Genomic DNA, 13,427 nt, shown 5'->3' with positions numbered 1-13,427 from the left:
AGGAAGCCTGGGAGGTAGATGTCCCTTCTGTCAGAGAGGAGCGGTTGGGCTGCGGGGGTGTGAGTAACACACTGGCAGTTGAGCTTCGGCTGGAATGCCTGGTGACAGAGCTCTGTAATTGTCAGGGCACCACGCGTCTTTCAGTGCTAAGTGATGTTTTAGAAGTATTTGTATGAAAAACCGCGAGACCCGAGCTGTCCTGGAGCCAAGGTGGAGCGAGCAGCTTTGGGCATCTGAAAGCGCGCTGGGCCTGATGCTGTCTTTGCAGGCTGCAGTGTCTTCCCAAACAGATGCAAGTTTGGAAGGCAGCCTGGCCCTCGTCCCTTCCGGGGACCGAGAGCTTCCCAATGTCCATGCAGGGGTGTTAGCACGGGAAGGCATTCTCGGAGACGGCAGACAGCCTCTGAGTCGCGGTGAAAACGGTTTCCTGGGGCACCTTAGCTGCAGTGACGGAGCGACAATACTCGCCTTGGCGAGAGTCAAACTGTGCAAAAGGATGGGTGACTCTGCCGTGTCCCGACTGCCTGAATGGAAACAAACGCCAGTCTGCAGGATTCACATTGTGCTGATGGGAGTGGGAGAGCAAAACTATCCAAAACCTTGGGACAAAGTTTTGGCGCAAAGGGAAAACGCAGAGGCGACGTGCCTTGGCCCGAAGTGACGCCAGCGGGCGGGCAGGGACCGGGGTGCGGCGGCTTTGGAGGGAAGCGGCCAGTCCGCTGCGGGCGGGGCGGCGGACACAGACGCGGGGCGCGCCCCGGGGGCGCCGGGCGGCGGGAGCCTGTGCTTACCCGTCCGAGGAGGGGCAAGGGAGGACGGAGGGGAGTGAGCGGGGGGTGGAGGCCGGGGGAGGAGAGGAGGGCAAACCCGGCGGCGGAGCCTGGCGGTCCCCGTGCAGACAAAGGGCTTGGCGGGAGCCGCGCGCCCCGAACGCGCGGGAAGGCGCCGGGCGGCCCCTCCGCGGCCGAGTCTCGGCTCCACAGACGGGGACGCGCCCGACGCTTAGACGCGCGCTGACCCACGCTCCTCGGCCCCACGGAGGGCCTCCGCGTGTCGGGCTCGGTCCCCCGCGCTCTGCCCACGCGCGCCCTCCGCGGAGGACACAGCGCTGTGAGCCGCCCGCCGGGCGCCCGTGCCCCGTTCCCTCCGGGGTCGGGGAGGCCTTTGTTCCTGCTCCGCGCCACGCGCGGGGCTCAGCCCAGGAGCGGGCGGCACAGCCGCTGGGACCGTCCCTGGCCCCGCCGCCAAGGGCCCCCAGGCCACAGCCCCCGCCCTGGTGGCCCCGGACACGGAGCTCCGTACCTGCGCCCCGATCTGTCGCCCAGGCGTGCCCGGCCTGGCTGGGTGGGCGAGGGGCCGCGGGCCCGCCCGTCTTGGGGACCCCACATCCCCGCGTGGGGGCTGGGCCTGAGCGGCGGAGGTGGCCGTCACCCCAGGGGCTGAGCACGAGGCCAGGAGCGACGAGAACAGCGCCGCCGTCCTCAGCAGCCAGCGCCCAGCGCGGCGGAGCACGCGTGATGAAATCTCCTAATTAGGAGCCAATTTAATGAATATTGTTACATTTCAGGCGAGTTCAAGAACGGCCTTTTATGTTCTGCGGGCGGGAAGCACAAACAACGGAGTCTTAGAGATTAATAATCTCAGGAATGGCCTGCGCGGGGGCGGCCCGGCCTGGCGCCCGTGGGTCCCGGGCTCCGCGCGCGCGCCCGTCCGCGCGGGCCCCTGTCCAGGCCACCCCACCCGCGTCCCCGGCTTCGAGGCCCGCAGAAGGCCTCGCCTGCGCGCGGAGGGGACGGAGCGCGGCCGTGGGGTCCCCTCCCCGGCCCGGCGCGGGGGCTGCCCGCCCGTGTGCAGGGGGTGACAGCGCGGGTGGCGTGGGACAGCCCGGCCTCCCCAGGGGCCTCCGGCAACGCGGCCCGTGGTCGCCAGTCGCCGTTCACTTACGGCGCGCGCCGCTCTGCGGGGCAGGCTGCGGTTTTCGGCGGAGCCGGGACGCTCGCGGGGCGCGCGGGACCGCGCGGGGCGCGCGTTAAGCCAGCGGGAGACGGAGCGGCGTTTAGCGGGGCCGGAGCCCGCCCCCCAGACGCGCGTGCACTTGCATGGACAGTGCCGGGGCGTTTGCACGCGCGCTGTGTGTGTGCCGGGCACACCTGTGCCCAGAGGTCTGGGAGCCCCACGCATCTGCCCTTTGCACTCAGGGAAACACGGACAAGACGGAGCCCTCTGCGCGGTCAGCCTGGTGTCCTTCCCTGCCCTTAAAGAAAGCACACGGCAGGGCCACGCCGGGCGGCCCCGGCGCCGGTTTCCACCCCGATTCGGACCCCGGCCCGCGCGTGGGACGTCACTCATCCGGCCCGTTTCGGCGCTGGGAGGGGGGAGCGCCTCTGAGCACCGGGCAGGCCTGTCCAGCCTGCGCCCTGCTGCGCAGCGGCTCCGAGCAGGCCCGGGAAGGCGGCTGTGCCCGGCCGCGGAGCTGGGGGACGCCTCAGTCCCAGCTGCAGGGACACATCCAGGCCTGGGGGTGGGGGCCGTTCAGCCTGCGGGCGCAAGGACTTCCTTGGGAAAGGAGCTTTCCACTGACAAACGTTTAGGAAACCGGCCTCCTGCGGGTCGGACCGTCTGGCGGGTGGGTTGGGGGCGCCACCGACCCTGGTGCTGCAGGCCGGGTCGGATCCCGGGCACCCAGACACCCAGGGGGACGGTGCGGGCCTCCGGATTCCTGAAAGGAGCTTGGACTCCTCTGCCGGTCTGGCTCTGACCCCCACTCTCCCCTAGTGAGAGCGCGCCGGCTGGTGAAGCAGGGACGCTCCATGAGTTGGGGGCTTGGATTGTATCCTGCTGATTAAAAAAAAAATTAATAAATGTAAGAGCAAGACCAGAATCTCAGAGTTTTAAGGGTCTAAAGGCTCATTCGGTCAAATCCTCTCCCAGAGACAAAGAAGAAAAATCTCTATGCCACTATAGACCTAATGTCTGTTTGCATGCCTCTGAGGATGGGGAACTCATTACCTTACAAAACTGTACCTTACCCCTTAATAGTGTTATGATTTGCAAACAGATTAAAAAATAAAACCATTGCTTAATGTTGCTATATTGTCCTTTTATTAAAAAGAGAGACTCCAATCGGATCACAGGAGTTGTGCTAGTGGGCTTTTGTTTTGTTTTGAATCTAGGAACCTTCACAAAGGTGCAAAAAGCGGCAGTGGGGAAGACGCTGAGGGGGCCTGCCCGACGGCGCCCCATTGGCGATGACGCTGGGGCGCTCCCGGAGGAGGAGCCAGCAGCTGAGACCCTGGCTCCCTCCATCGACTTGTCTTCGCAAATCCGGAGAGCAGCCTCTGTGAAACGGAAGACGATCCTGCCAGTAGTCTGAGCTTCTTTTACTGGGAGCAGAAAAACTTTCTTTCCAAACCGAGAAAGTTTGTATGTAGAGCAACTGGGCGTGCAGGGCTCCAGTGGACTGTCCTGCCCGGCCTCCGGGGAGGTGGATCCCGCTGGCTTCTGGGCCGGCCGAGGAGACCCTGGGCCCCAGGGCTGGTCACCTCCAGCGAAGCCGGTCCTTTTTCCACATCCGCCTGGGATGTTGTCCCAGTGCTTTACGTGGGCGGTAAAAACAGCAACAAAACACAAAAGAGGAGAGCCCCTCTGTCAGTCACATCAGAGTTCCTCGCCCCAGGGGCTAAGGAGTCGCGCTCTCAGCGCGAGCAGCCAGGGGGACAGAGACCTGTTGCGGTCTGCAGGGTTTTAAATATTTAGTCAGTGGAAGAGGGCCACTGACTAAATACTTTTTAACACTTCCTTCTGGTCGAGAGAGGTACACTTCACTTTGGTTGTTCTGAGACAGCCAAAGTGTCTTCATTATTTTTTAAAAGTGCCCGTAACCACAAAGGTTGGCCTGTGCACGCCTGCTTAACCTGGCACGAAGGCCACCGGTACCTTCGCGGGGGAGGGGTGCCCAGGACCGTGCGCCCGGACTCAGAAACAGACTCAGAAAAACTAGGCATTCCACCTTGGACAGCCAATGTTTTACAGTAAAGCGGTTTTTTCTTTTTATTTAATGTTAACTTTCAAGAATTTAAACACACAAAAATGCAGGGGGAAGGTTCACAATTTTGATAACCACAGTTGTAAATAGAAACATTCATTTCTCATAAGATTATAAATATTTGATACTGAAACTGTAAAATGCACGTGTTTTATAAACTGAAAATAAAATAAAAAACTTTAAAAACCAAAAAACGTTGCTTCCTGTTAAAAAGGCATATCATTTCATTGAGTTTCCTAAGCAGCAGATGGTTATTCACAGATTTTTAAATTACAACTTTTGTTTTTATAGTTTCCTTTTTAAAAACGTTTACACTCGTTATGTACAAAGTGAAACTATTATCGCAGTGAAATAAAGAGGTTTAAGGCAAAGAGAGAAGTTCATCCTCAGGCCTCAGGGGAAAGCCATGACTCCTGCCCCAGCCCTGGGCACACCCCCGGGCTGTCCTGGCGGCAGATGGACATCTGGACATGATTCTTTTTCCATACACTAAACACAAGACAGTGTGGAGTAATATATATAATGTGTTTGTTTATATATATGGACTTGGCGGGATATATTGAATATATTTAATTTACACTGTACCACACCTTCAAAAAATAAAATGTATATTTAGAAAAACAAGGAAAGACAAAAAGTGATCAGAAATGATTATTTACACATTTTCTTCCTTCCCCAAATGCGGGAGGATTCAGAGTGCCTTTAAAAGTCAAGGTAGTCACATGTCCCAGAACTGTGGGCTCATCTATGCCTGCCTGTGTGTGTGTGTGTGTGTGTGTGTGTGTGTGTGTACATGCATACAGACATTTGTATACACACACAATTTACTTTAAAAGAATGCTCTCTATAGCAAAAGTGGCCATTAAAAACGAAAAAAAAAAAGAAGAGAAGAAAAAGGAAAGGAACAAAATGCCAACTCTCTGGGAGCCCTCTGCCCGCCCGCCCCGCAGGGGAGGCAGTGGACCTCTGCCGTTTCTGGGGCCGACTGGCGGGCGTCTGCGGGGGCTGGCAGAGCTGCAGGACATTCCCTGAGCCTGGGCCTGGGGGGCCATCCACCACGCGTGGGCCCCTCGGCCGGGAGGCGGGAGAGCTGGCGCTGGTGGCGCGTGGCGGGACAGGGGACAGCGACACAGACGCAGACGGAAGCACGCACGGAGGCGGGGCGCAGGCCTGGCCTAGCGAGGAGAGGGCCTGGGAGAAAAAGCAGGAGGGGAGGAGCGGAGCGGGCCAGGCCCCCACTCTCCACGGAGGACTCCCGCCTTCCGGTCGCCAGGGCCCTGTCACGGTCCCGGCCCGGCTGGGGTGCCGCCTCTCCTGCGGACCTCGCCAAGCCCGCACAAACAAAGTGGCAGAACTCATAGACCAAGTAGGAGCTTTTTATTCGGTTCACAGTCGTGTGAAATGCAGCAATAAAAATCTTTGGACTTCAGCAAGTTGTTTTAATTTTTTTCTTCTTTTGAAATAAAAAAAAAGTGTCCAATGTCCCATAATGGAGCTTAGGGGATTAAAAAAGATGACACCCTAAGCGGCCCCCTTTGCAAAAAAAAAGTCATAAAATTAGCATAATCTCATAAACACACACAAAAAAATCAAAAAATATTTTATAGTCAGATATTTTGGATTTTACACCACCTGTAAATTATATATACACAGAATATTGCAGAACCATAGCTATTACACGAGCTTTTCACTATGAATGCTGGTATCATCTTTATACACTGGCCCTTTATCACGATTTTAAATTATTGCATTGCTTAGCGCGCACCGAGGCCGGCGCCGCCCGCTCGCGCGGGCCTACTCGCTATCCGACTTGCCCTCCTTGGCGGTGGTGGAGTGGTTGTACAGGCCCTGGGCCATGAGGTGCACGGCCAGCGTGTTCTTGCTGCCCGTGGCCTTCTTGATCTTGGCGCGCTTGTTCTGGAACCAGATCTTGATCTGCGACTCGTTGAGGCTGAGCTCCTGCGCCAGGCTCTGGCGCCGCTGCTCCGTCAGGTACCTGTTGGTTTGGAACTCGGCCTTGAGCCTCTGCAGCTGCTCGGCCGTGAAGGCCGTGCGCGGCCGCTTGTCCTCCTTGTTGGGGTTCTTCTTCTTTGGTTTGCGGGACCTGGGGCCTGGGGAGTTATGGCGGACAGAGAGAACACCGGTTAGGGGGCCAGCCTGCCTGCTGACCCAGGCTGGGTCCCCCCGCAGGGCAGGCGCGGGAAGGAAGTGCTGCCCAAGGCAGGGGCAGACCTGGAGGAGAGCTGGGCTGAGACTGGGCCCCGCTCACAGCACCTCCACCACCCAGCCCTGGGAACGGAGGCTACCGGCCAGCCAAGCCTGGTTGAGGGGTGGCAGTGGGAGTACAGGGCAGGCTTCCTGGAAAGGTCTCCTGATAAAAGGAAAGCAAAGCCTCATAACTTTCTGGCAGGGGTTTTGCAAGCCCTCCTGAGGTTCTATCCAGGAAAAAGGACAGGGAAGGTAGGTGCTGGTTGAGAAGGAGAGGGGGAAAGAATAGGAGCAGCCCAAGTAGCAGGAGCAGCCCTGGGAGCTGTGAGGGGCTGCCACAGGACCCCCAGAGGGGACACCCCAGAGGGGACACCCCAGAGGGGACACCCCAGAGGGGACACCCCAGAGGGTACCCAGCCTTGTGGGAGCCAGGGGGCAGGTGGGTCCTGAGAACAGGAGGCCTGCCTCCACCTTAGCCCCCTTCCTGCCTCCCCCACTGGCTCTGTGGGCCCAAGTTCATTGTCTCCATGAAGGATGGGAGCACACACACACATCTTTCCTGGATGGGGAGGGAGCACTGCCACTCAGTTTCCCTCCTCGTCCCCCCCACCAAGTCTCCTCAGTTCCCAGCAAGGGAGAGGACCCTCTTCCAGCTTGGGAGGGGGTGCAGCTGACCTTGGGCAGAAGAGTCACTCTTCTGACCCCCAGGCAGGCCTCCTCCCCCTGGGACCCCCTCACTTGGTTCAGAACAGCGGTGGTAAGGATCCCTAGACCCGACCAGCAATAGGCCTGAGAGGCGGGAGCCAAACACTTTCTTTTTGTTATGTTAAGAAGCTCAGCTCTTCCGCCTGCCCTGGTGTCTAAGGCAGGAGGCCTCGGAGGCCGCTGGGGAGGGAGTGGAACTGTGTCTGGGTCTGTTAATCTGTTAAGTGTGTGAATCAACTTTGGGGAGTTTCTAGCCTCAACTTCTAAGGAGGTGCCTGCGGCCGGAGGCTGGAGAAGGCTAGACCGAACTCAGCCAGAACCCCAGGTCTCTGCCCTGTGCCCCCAACTCACCCTGCAGGGCTGGGGGCCTGCCCCGCCACCCTGAGCGGCTGCCGAATCCCACCCGAGCACTACCGGGCTGCATTCCGACTGGACCCTGAGCCCTCCAAGGCGCATCCAGCCACGGTTCTGGGACAGTCCTGAGACCCAGTGAGCGCGGATAACTTCCTCTCCACCCACCAAGCAAGCCATGCACTCTCTTCGGGGGAGGCAAATTCCCCAAGAGGGGTTGTGGGCGCCAAGGGCCGTTGACCTCAAAGCCCGGGCCTTTTAGGTTCTAAAGCACACCCACACTCCAGCCGTGCCCCCACGAGCACCATCGTCCCGCACACGCCCAGGGCGTCACCGGCCGGGCCTTGCTGGAGGTTTCGGACTCGCAGCGGTGGACCCTGCTCCCCGGAAGCACAAAGGGGACCGGAGGTGGCTCTGTGAGGCCCAGAAGGGCTGGTCCGCACCTGCTGGACCGACCGCAGCCTCGACTCCAGGAGCCATTCTCCGTCTCCATTCTTTTGCCACTCCACCCCAACCCCAAGAAGGGTGCCTTACCCCCTAAACTCCTCTTCTCTTGGGGCTCTCGCGCACACAAATCAGCCCGCAAAACACACACATCGTTTTACGGAAAGAAAATCTCCCCCAAAGCAGAATTTTTAGTTCCCTCTCTTCCTGGATTTTCTTTCAAAGCACAAACACTTAGGAGTCTCAAACAGAACGAAACCTCAGCAAGAAAACTCTGCGTTGCTTTTTTTCTTAAATGATAAGAAACATAAACGTGATCTTACAGGTTTTCTTTTCTTTTCTTTTCTTTTTAAGACTTAAGACCAGCGACTCTGGCCAGGCCCGGCTGCCGGGCTCCTGCGGGCCACTGGGGTCTGGCGGGCTGCGACTCCAGCGCACAAAGCCGGCCCCATTGTGAGCCTATATGTTAATTAAATATTAACAAAGGAGGGAGGCGAGAACAATGGAGCAAATTTCAGATCTAGCTGAAGAAATTTGGGTTTCGTCAGAGATAGATACACATTTCTGCGGAAAGAAGCCAAGGGGTGACTCAGTTGTGTTGTGCTCCCAGTAAACGACCCCGGCAAAACAGTGGAGGGTTTGGGGCAAGGGAATCAGGTCTGCGCTGCCAGCTCGGGGACAAATGGAGTGCTCTCCTAATGGCTGTGCGCAGTTGCAGACCCGCTCTTACGATCGCTGATGATTTCTGCAAGGACTTGAACTTAGCTTTTAGAAACCTCAGACCTATGGAAAACACACGCGACGCCTCTGCACAAACCCCCTCTGCAATCTGCTCCTTTCCTACCAGGGAAGCAGCCGCAGGGAAGCTCGGGGAGAAAGTCCCTTCTATCGGCAAGGATTGCAAGCCCCCTCCTCCGAGCTGTGTGCAGGATGGGAGATGAGCGGCACGCTGCGGGGTCGGCAAATAAAACGCGGCAGAGGGCAAAGGGCGCCCGCTTTCGCCCTTGCCTCTCCCGATCGCCGCTCTCCCTGCGCAGCACAGGCCGCGGGGCTGCGGGGGAGCAGCAGCCTCTCTTCCTCCCCGGCTGCTTGGAGGAATCCCGGGGGGCAGGACGGACCTAGGAGTGGGGAGCTGGGCGAACATCCTGGGTCCACGCTGGGTTGCGAGGACCGCAGGCAGGCTGAGCAGCGGGCCTGCGGGCCCGTCCTGCGGCCACGGCGGTCCTACCAAGTAAACTCCACCGGGGAAGGCGCCCGGGGCTGCGCGGAGGGGGCGGGCCCTCCCGCGTCGGTGCTCCCAGTCTGCAGCCCCGGCGAGTGCACGCCGCCCGGCCGCCTGGCCGCAGCCCGCAGGGCCGTGCGCGCGTCTTTGTGTGTGTGGGGGGGCTGGGGGCGTCCGGGCGCCCCCTCCCGGGAAGTCCCCTCCCGGGCCCGCGGCTCACCTGAGGAAGGCCGGTCCGAGTAGCGCGTGCAGTAGACCCAGGCCGGCCAGAGCATGGGCTGCGTGCCCAGCGTGGCGCTGGCCTGCGAGCTGTCCGAGTCCGAGCTCAACGACAGGTCGCCGCCGCCCGCGCCGCGGGCCTTGAGGGCCGCGTCCAGGGGACCGCCGGGGTCGCCGCCTTTCCGGGCGCCGCCGTGCGGACACCGCGCTTTGGAGCCGCCTTCGCCGTCGCTCGCAGATTCGCCGCCGCCGGGCCGCGGGCCGCCCGCACTCGGCGCCCCCGGCGCGCTCTGCCGGGGCTCCCGGCCCGGCCCCGGGGGCTGCTCGGCGCCGCCCGCCTCCGCGCCGCCCTCGCCGCCCGTCCCCGCGTCCTTCCTCCGGCCGAACTCGGGCCGCAGGATGTTGTCGATGAAGAAGTTGGTGACGCGGTGCGGGTGCTGGTGGTTGCCCGGCGCCTGCAGGACCGCGGGCAGCCTCGGAGCCCGCCGGCGCCCGGTGTCCGCGTCGCCCGGGCCGCCGCTGGGGCTGGGGCCCGCCGGCCGCGGCCGCTCCGCCGGCGCTTCGCTGGGCTGCGGGCCGCTGTCCTCCATGCCGCTCAGCAGCGGTCCCCTCCCGGCTCAGCGGGGGCCGCCGTCAGCCCGGCCCCGCGGCGCCCAGGACCCCGCCGAGTCCGCCGCCAGGGCTGGGGGCCCGCGAGCCGCCGGCCGCGCTCGGAGCCGAGCCGTCCCTCCGAGTGCAGTTCCGAAGCACCGCGAGCCGCCCGGCGCCCGACGCCGGAGGTTCCCAGGAGCCGCACCGGGCGCCACAGTCAACGCGCCGCGCCGGGGCCCCGGGGCGCCCCCCGGCTGCGCGCTCCGCGCCGCGTGCGCTGCCTGCGGCTCCCGCCGGGCGCTGGGGCTGCGCGCATGCAGGCGGCGCGCTCGCCGGCCGGTCCTCGAGGGTGCGGGGCGCGGGCGGGCAGCGCGCACATGGAGGCCCGCGGGCCCGCGCTGCGCCCGGCCGCCGCCCCGCTGCCCGCCGGGCCGCCCCTCCGGCGTGCGGCCGCGCCCCCGCCGAGCCCCGCCGAGCCCCGCGGCCCGAGTCGCATGGGGGGGCGGCGGAGGCCGGGCCGGGCCGGGCTGAGCCGCCCGCGCTCCCTCGCGGTCTGCGCCCCGCTCGCCTCGGCCCCCGCGCCCGCTCGGCAATTCCAGGCCACTTGGCGCAACCGGAGACACTTTCACTCTGGATTTTTGTTCTTATTTTTAACAGAGCCCCCTCGAGTGACGTCGCGGGCCGGGCTCCTGGACACGTGCCTCCGGCCAATGGCCGCGGCGCCGCGCACCCACGTGACGCGCCCGCCGCCGCGCGCTGACCGAGCCGCCCCTCCCCCCCTTAAAGCGGCCGCGCACTCGGGCGACGGGCGCCGGAGCCCGACCCGGCGAGGCCGCGACCGCGTCCCCTGCGCTCGCTCGCGCTTTCCCCACCGCGTCTCGGTTCAGGGACCCGACGCGCCACCGCGACAGCCCCTCCAGGTCACCCTCGTGCGCGGACGTGGACACGCGCTGCGAGAGTCCTGTTTTGAACATTTCCATATTGTTTACCGTGGGGGAAACATCCCACAATTCCTTGCACAAAAACGCATAAATCATATTAAATGATGAGCTGCCGAGATACAAAGGGGCTTTTGTAGTCCGCGTTCTGTGCTGCTGGAGAGGGACGTTGTCACTTACATTTGACTCGCGTGAGCCGGCGGATGCCCGTGTTAAACGCGGAGCTGACGCGCAGGACCCTCCTCCTGTGGACACGTACTGTAAGTGTGCATGTGTGTGCGCGTGGAGGGCGGCGCGTGCACACGGCAGGGTCCCTCTGGGAACGCCGGTCCTCAGGAAACACGCGTGTGGGCCCGGAAGAGCGCGCGAACACGACTTCGGGCTCGGTGCGGGGAAAGAAAGAAGCGTGGGGGCGACAGCGGAATCGTGCGTGGAACAGAGAGGAGGCTGGCGGTTCAGCCAAACCTTCAAACCCATCCGCAGAGGAAGCGCCCCCAGAGCACCTGCCTCCCCCTCCCACCTCCCAGCAGATCACACGCCCCCCCCACTGCTTGCGGGGCTACCAGGCCTTTCAACCCATTTCCTTTGTCTTAATATTCTTTAAACTACTTTCATAGGAGGGCGGGGCCCACCTGAAAGGGGAAGTAGGAATCAAATGGTGTGGGGGGCAATTTGTTTCTCCCCTTCCCTCCCTCTTTTCCCTGTTCCTTTCTAAACTTTCCAGCTGCTGTCAGAATATCCACCTTGAACTTGCTTCCTCGTCTCTTCCCCCACCTCCTCTAGGCTCCTTTCGGTTTGCTCTTCTCTCCTTGCCCCCAGCTGCAGACACCCCCACCCCAAACCCCGACCCTTGTCTCAGGTGTGCCTGTCATTCATTTAAAATAAATTTTTATGGAAATTTGCAAACTTCGGAAAACAGACAAAAGGGCGACTCTGAGGTTGCAGGCAGCCCTGGTTCAATAAAAGTGCCCTCGTGGAAAGGGGGTGAGGACAGAGGAGGGACAGCCGGGTACTCTAGGACTGGCCGGCCCAGGCGGCTGCAGAGTGACCCCCAGCAGCTGAGGTCCACAGCAGAGCTGCCTCGGGGCCTGGCTCTGCCCGTTGGGTGCTGCCAGGCCAGGAGACACGAGATAAGGTCTGGGCAAGCAGTCCTCCGGGCAGTGTAATCATCAGCCCACCCTGACGCGTGAAAGCTTCACCTCAGCCTGGCTCAGCCAACCTCCTGTTCCCACCCTGTCCTCTCTCCACTGCCGCCTCCAGGGTGTAGGCTGGGGTGGGACAGGAAGCAGCAGTTACAAGATCTGCTTCCAGGGAAATTAACCTGTCCAGGGCCCTGGAGGGGTTGGGAAGAAGAGCTAGGCTGGGTCACCTGGCCGCCAAAGGTGGTGGAGGCAGGTAAGTGCTGGGTGTTGGTAGGCTCTGGAGGCAGATGGGGAGGCTCACGGGTACTCTGTGACACTTAAGCAGTGGGGAAGCCATTTCTCACTTGGGGTGACACATCTCTTCCCCTGTTACCCCCTCTCCATTGGATGGGTCCACACCAAATTACCTGGCTAGGCACATACCTGCTAGGAACCTTGCCTGAGTCTCAAAAAAATGACACCACCCCCCTAGTCTGCCTGCCCCTAGAAAAATGGGGCTGATGAGCTTTGTGGGAACAGCTTACTGACACATGGTTAGGGTTTGGGGAAGAAATTCCCTGGCCCTCTGGGAACCCTAATCTTCACCAGCCAGGTAATGTCCAATTACTTGGGTCTCCGGAAGGTGGAGTGGGTGGCGGGTGGGCCCAGGACTGGTTTACTTCCTGCAAAGGCAGCCAGGTTAATTTCTCACCCATCCCATGAAAACCAATTCGGCTGCTTCCTAAGAAATATTTTCCAGTTTCTCGGGCACCATCACTTCTGAGCGTCGCAGCATTAAATGAGCCCAAGGCACTGCACTTGCACTCTGTTCTTTCCTGACACCCAGACCCCAAATCACAGCGGCCACATGGACTCTGAAGCAGCCGGTTATCTCTAGGCAAATCTGGACTCGCTGTCTGCAGGCTGTGCCATCAGGCTGGTGTGAGGAGAGGGAGCCTGGGTTATTGGGGGGCGGGGGCGAAGTGCCCGAAGAGAAAGGAATGGGGAAAGAAGTAATTAGAGGAGCCGGTCCAGGCCTCCCAAAGCCCACCCAAACTTGAACATAATTCTGGAAAAGCGCACCCCTTGAGAGCGGGCACCATGCAATGGGGGTGGTGTGGGGGGGGCTGCGGGAATTGGGGCTGGAGCTGCACGAAATCGGTTTGCTTAGGGAATCCTGCTTTACACACCCAGAAATCTCATCAAGCAGTCCCCTGAAGCTTCCAAAACGTGCTAGAGGCCCGGCGCCCGCCTCCTGCCAGACCGGGGACCCCGCCCTGGCTGTGCTTTCCGGGGACGCGAGGGAGCCCCCATTTCCAAGTCTCTGTTCCCGGGCGGGACACGCGGCCCTGCGCCCAGGGAGCCCCGCCGCTGGCTCTCCGACCCGGACGCCGCAGCAGCCCCCAGGGCCGGCCTCTCTGTCCGCGATCAGGAGAGCGGTCCACGGACACGCGTGTCCCCCGGCACAAAGCGAGGCTTTGGCTCCCTGTGCAGCCCGTCCCTTCTCCCCTCGGCTTTGGACAGTGCCAGCTCACGGAGAACCGCCCCACATACTTCCCGGGCGTCTGCACAAAAGGGGGCCT

At 61.4% G+C, this 13,427-nt stretch overlaps 1 protein-coding gene across 1 annotated transcript; it reads right to left on the bottom strand.

Moving 5' to 3' along the window:
• Positions 1 to 4,034: 4,034 nt before the first annotated feature.
• EN2 (engrailed homeobox 2) lies at positions 4,035 to 9,784 on the bottom strand (the record flags this gene model as incomplete). The annotated part of the gene is made up of 2 exons (XM_081038510.1): positions 4,035 to 6,156; positions 9,196 to 9,784. The coding sequence occupies 2 exons, from the start codon at positions 9,782 to 9,784 to the stop codon at positions 5,840 to 5,842; spliced, it is 906 nt and encodes a 301-aa protein (XP_080894636.1). The 3' UTR covers positions 4,035 to 5,839.
• Between the last annotated feature and the right edge of the window lie 3,643 nt (positions 9,785 to 13,427).

This window comes from Rhinolophus hipposideros (assembly GCF_964194185.1).
Source record: "Rhinolophus hipposideros genome assembly, chromosome: 25".
Lineage (NCBI taxonomy): Eukaryota > Metazoa > Chordata > Mammalia > Chiroptera > Rhinolophidae > Rhinolophus > Rhinolophus hipposideros.
This window is presented reverse-complemented; position numbering and strand designations above follow the sequence as displayed.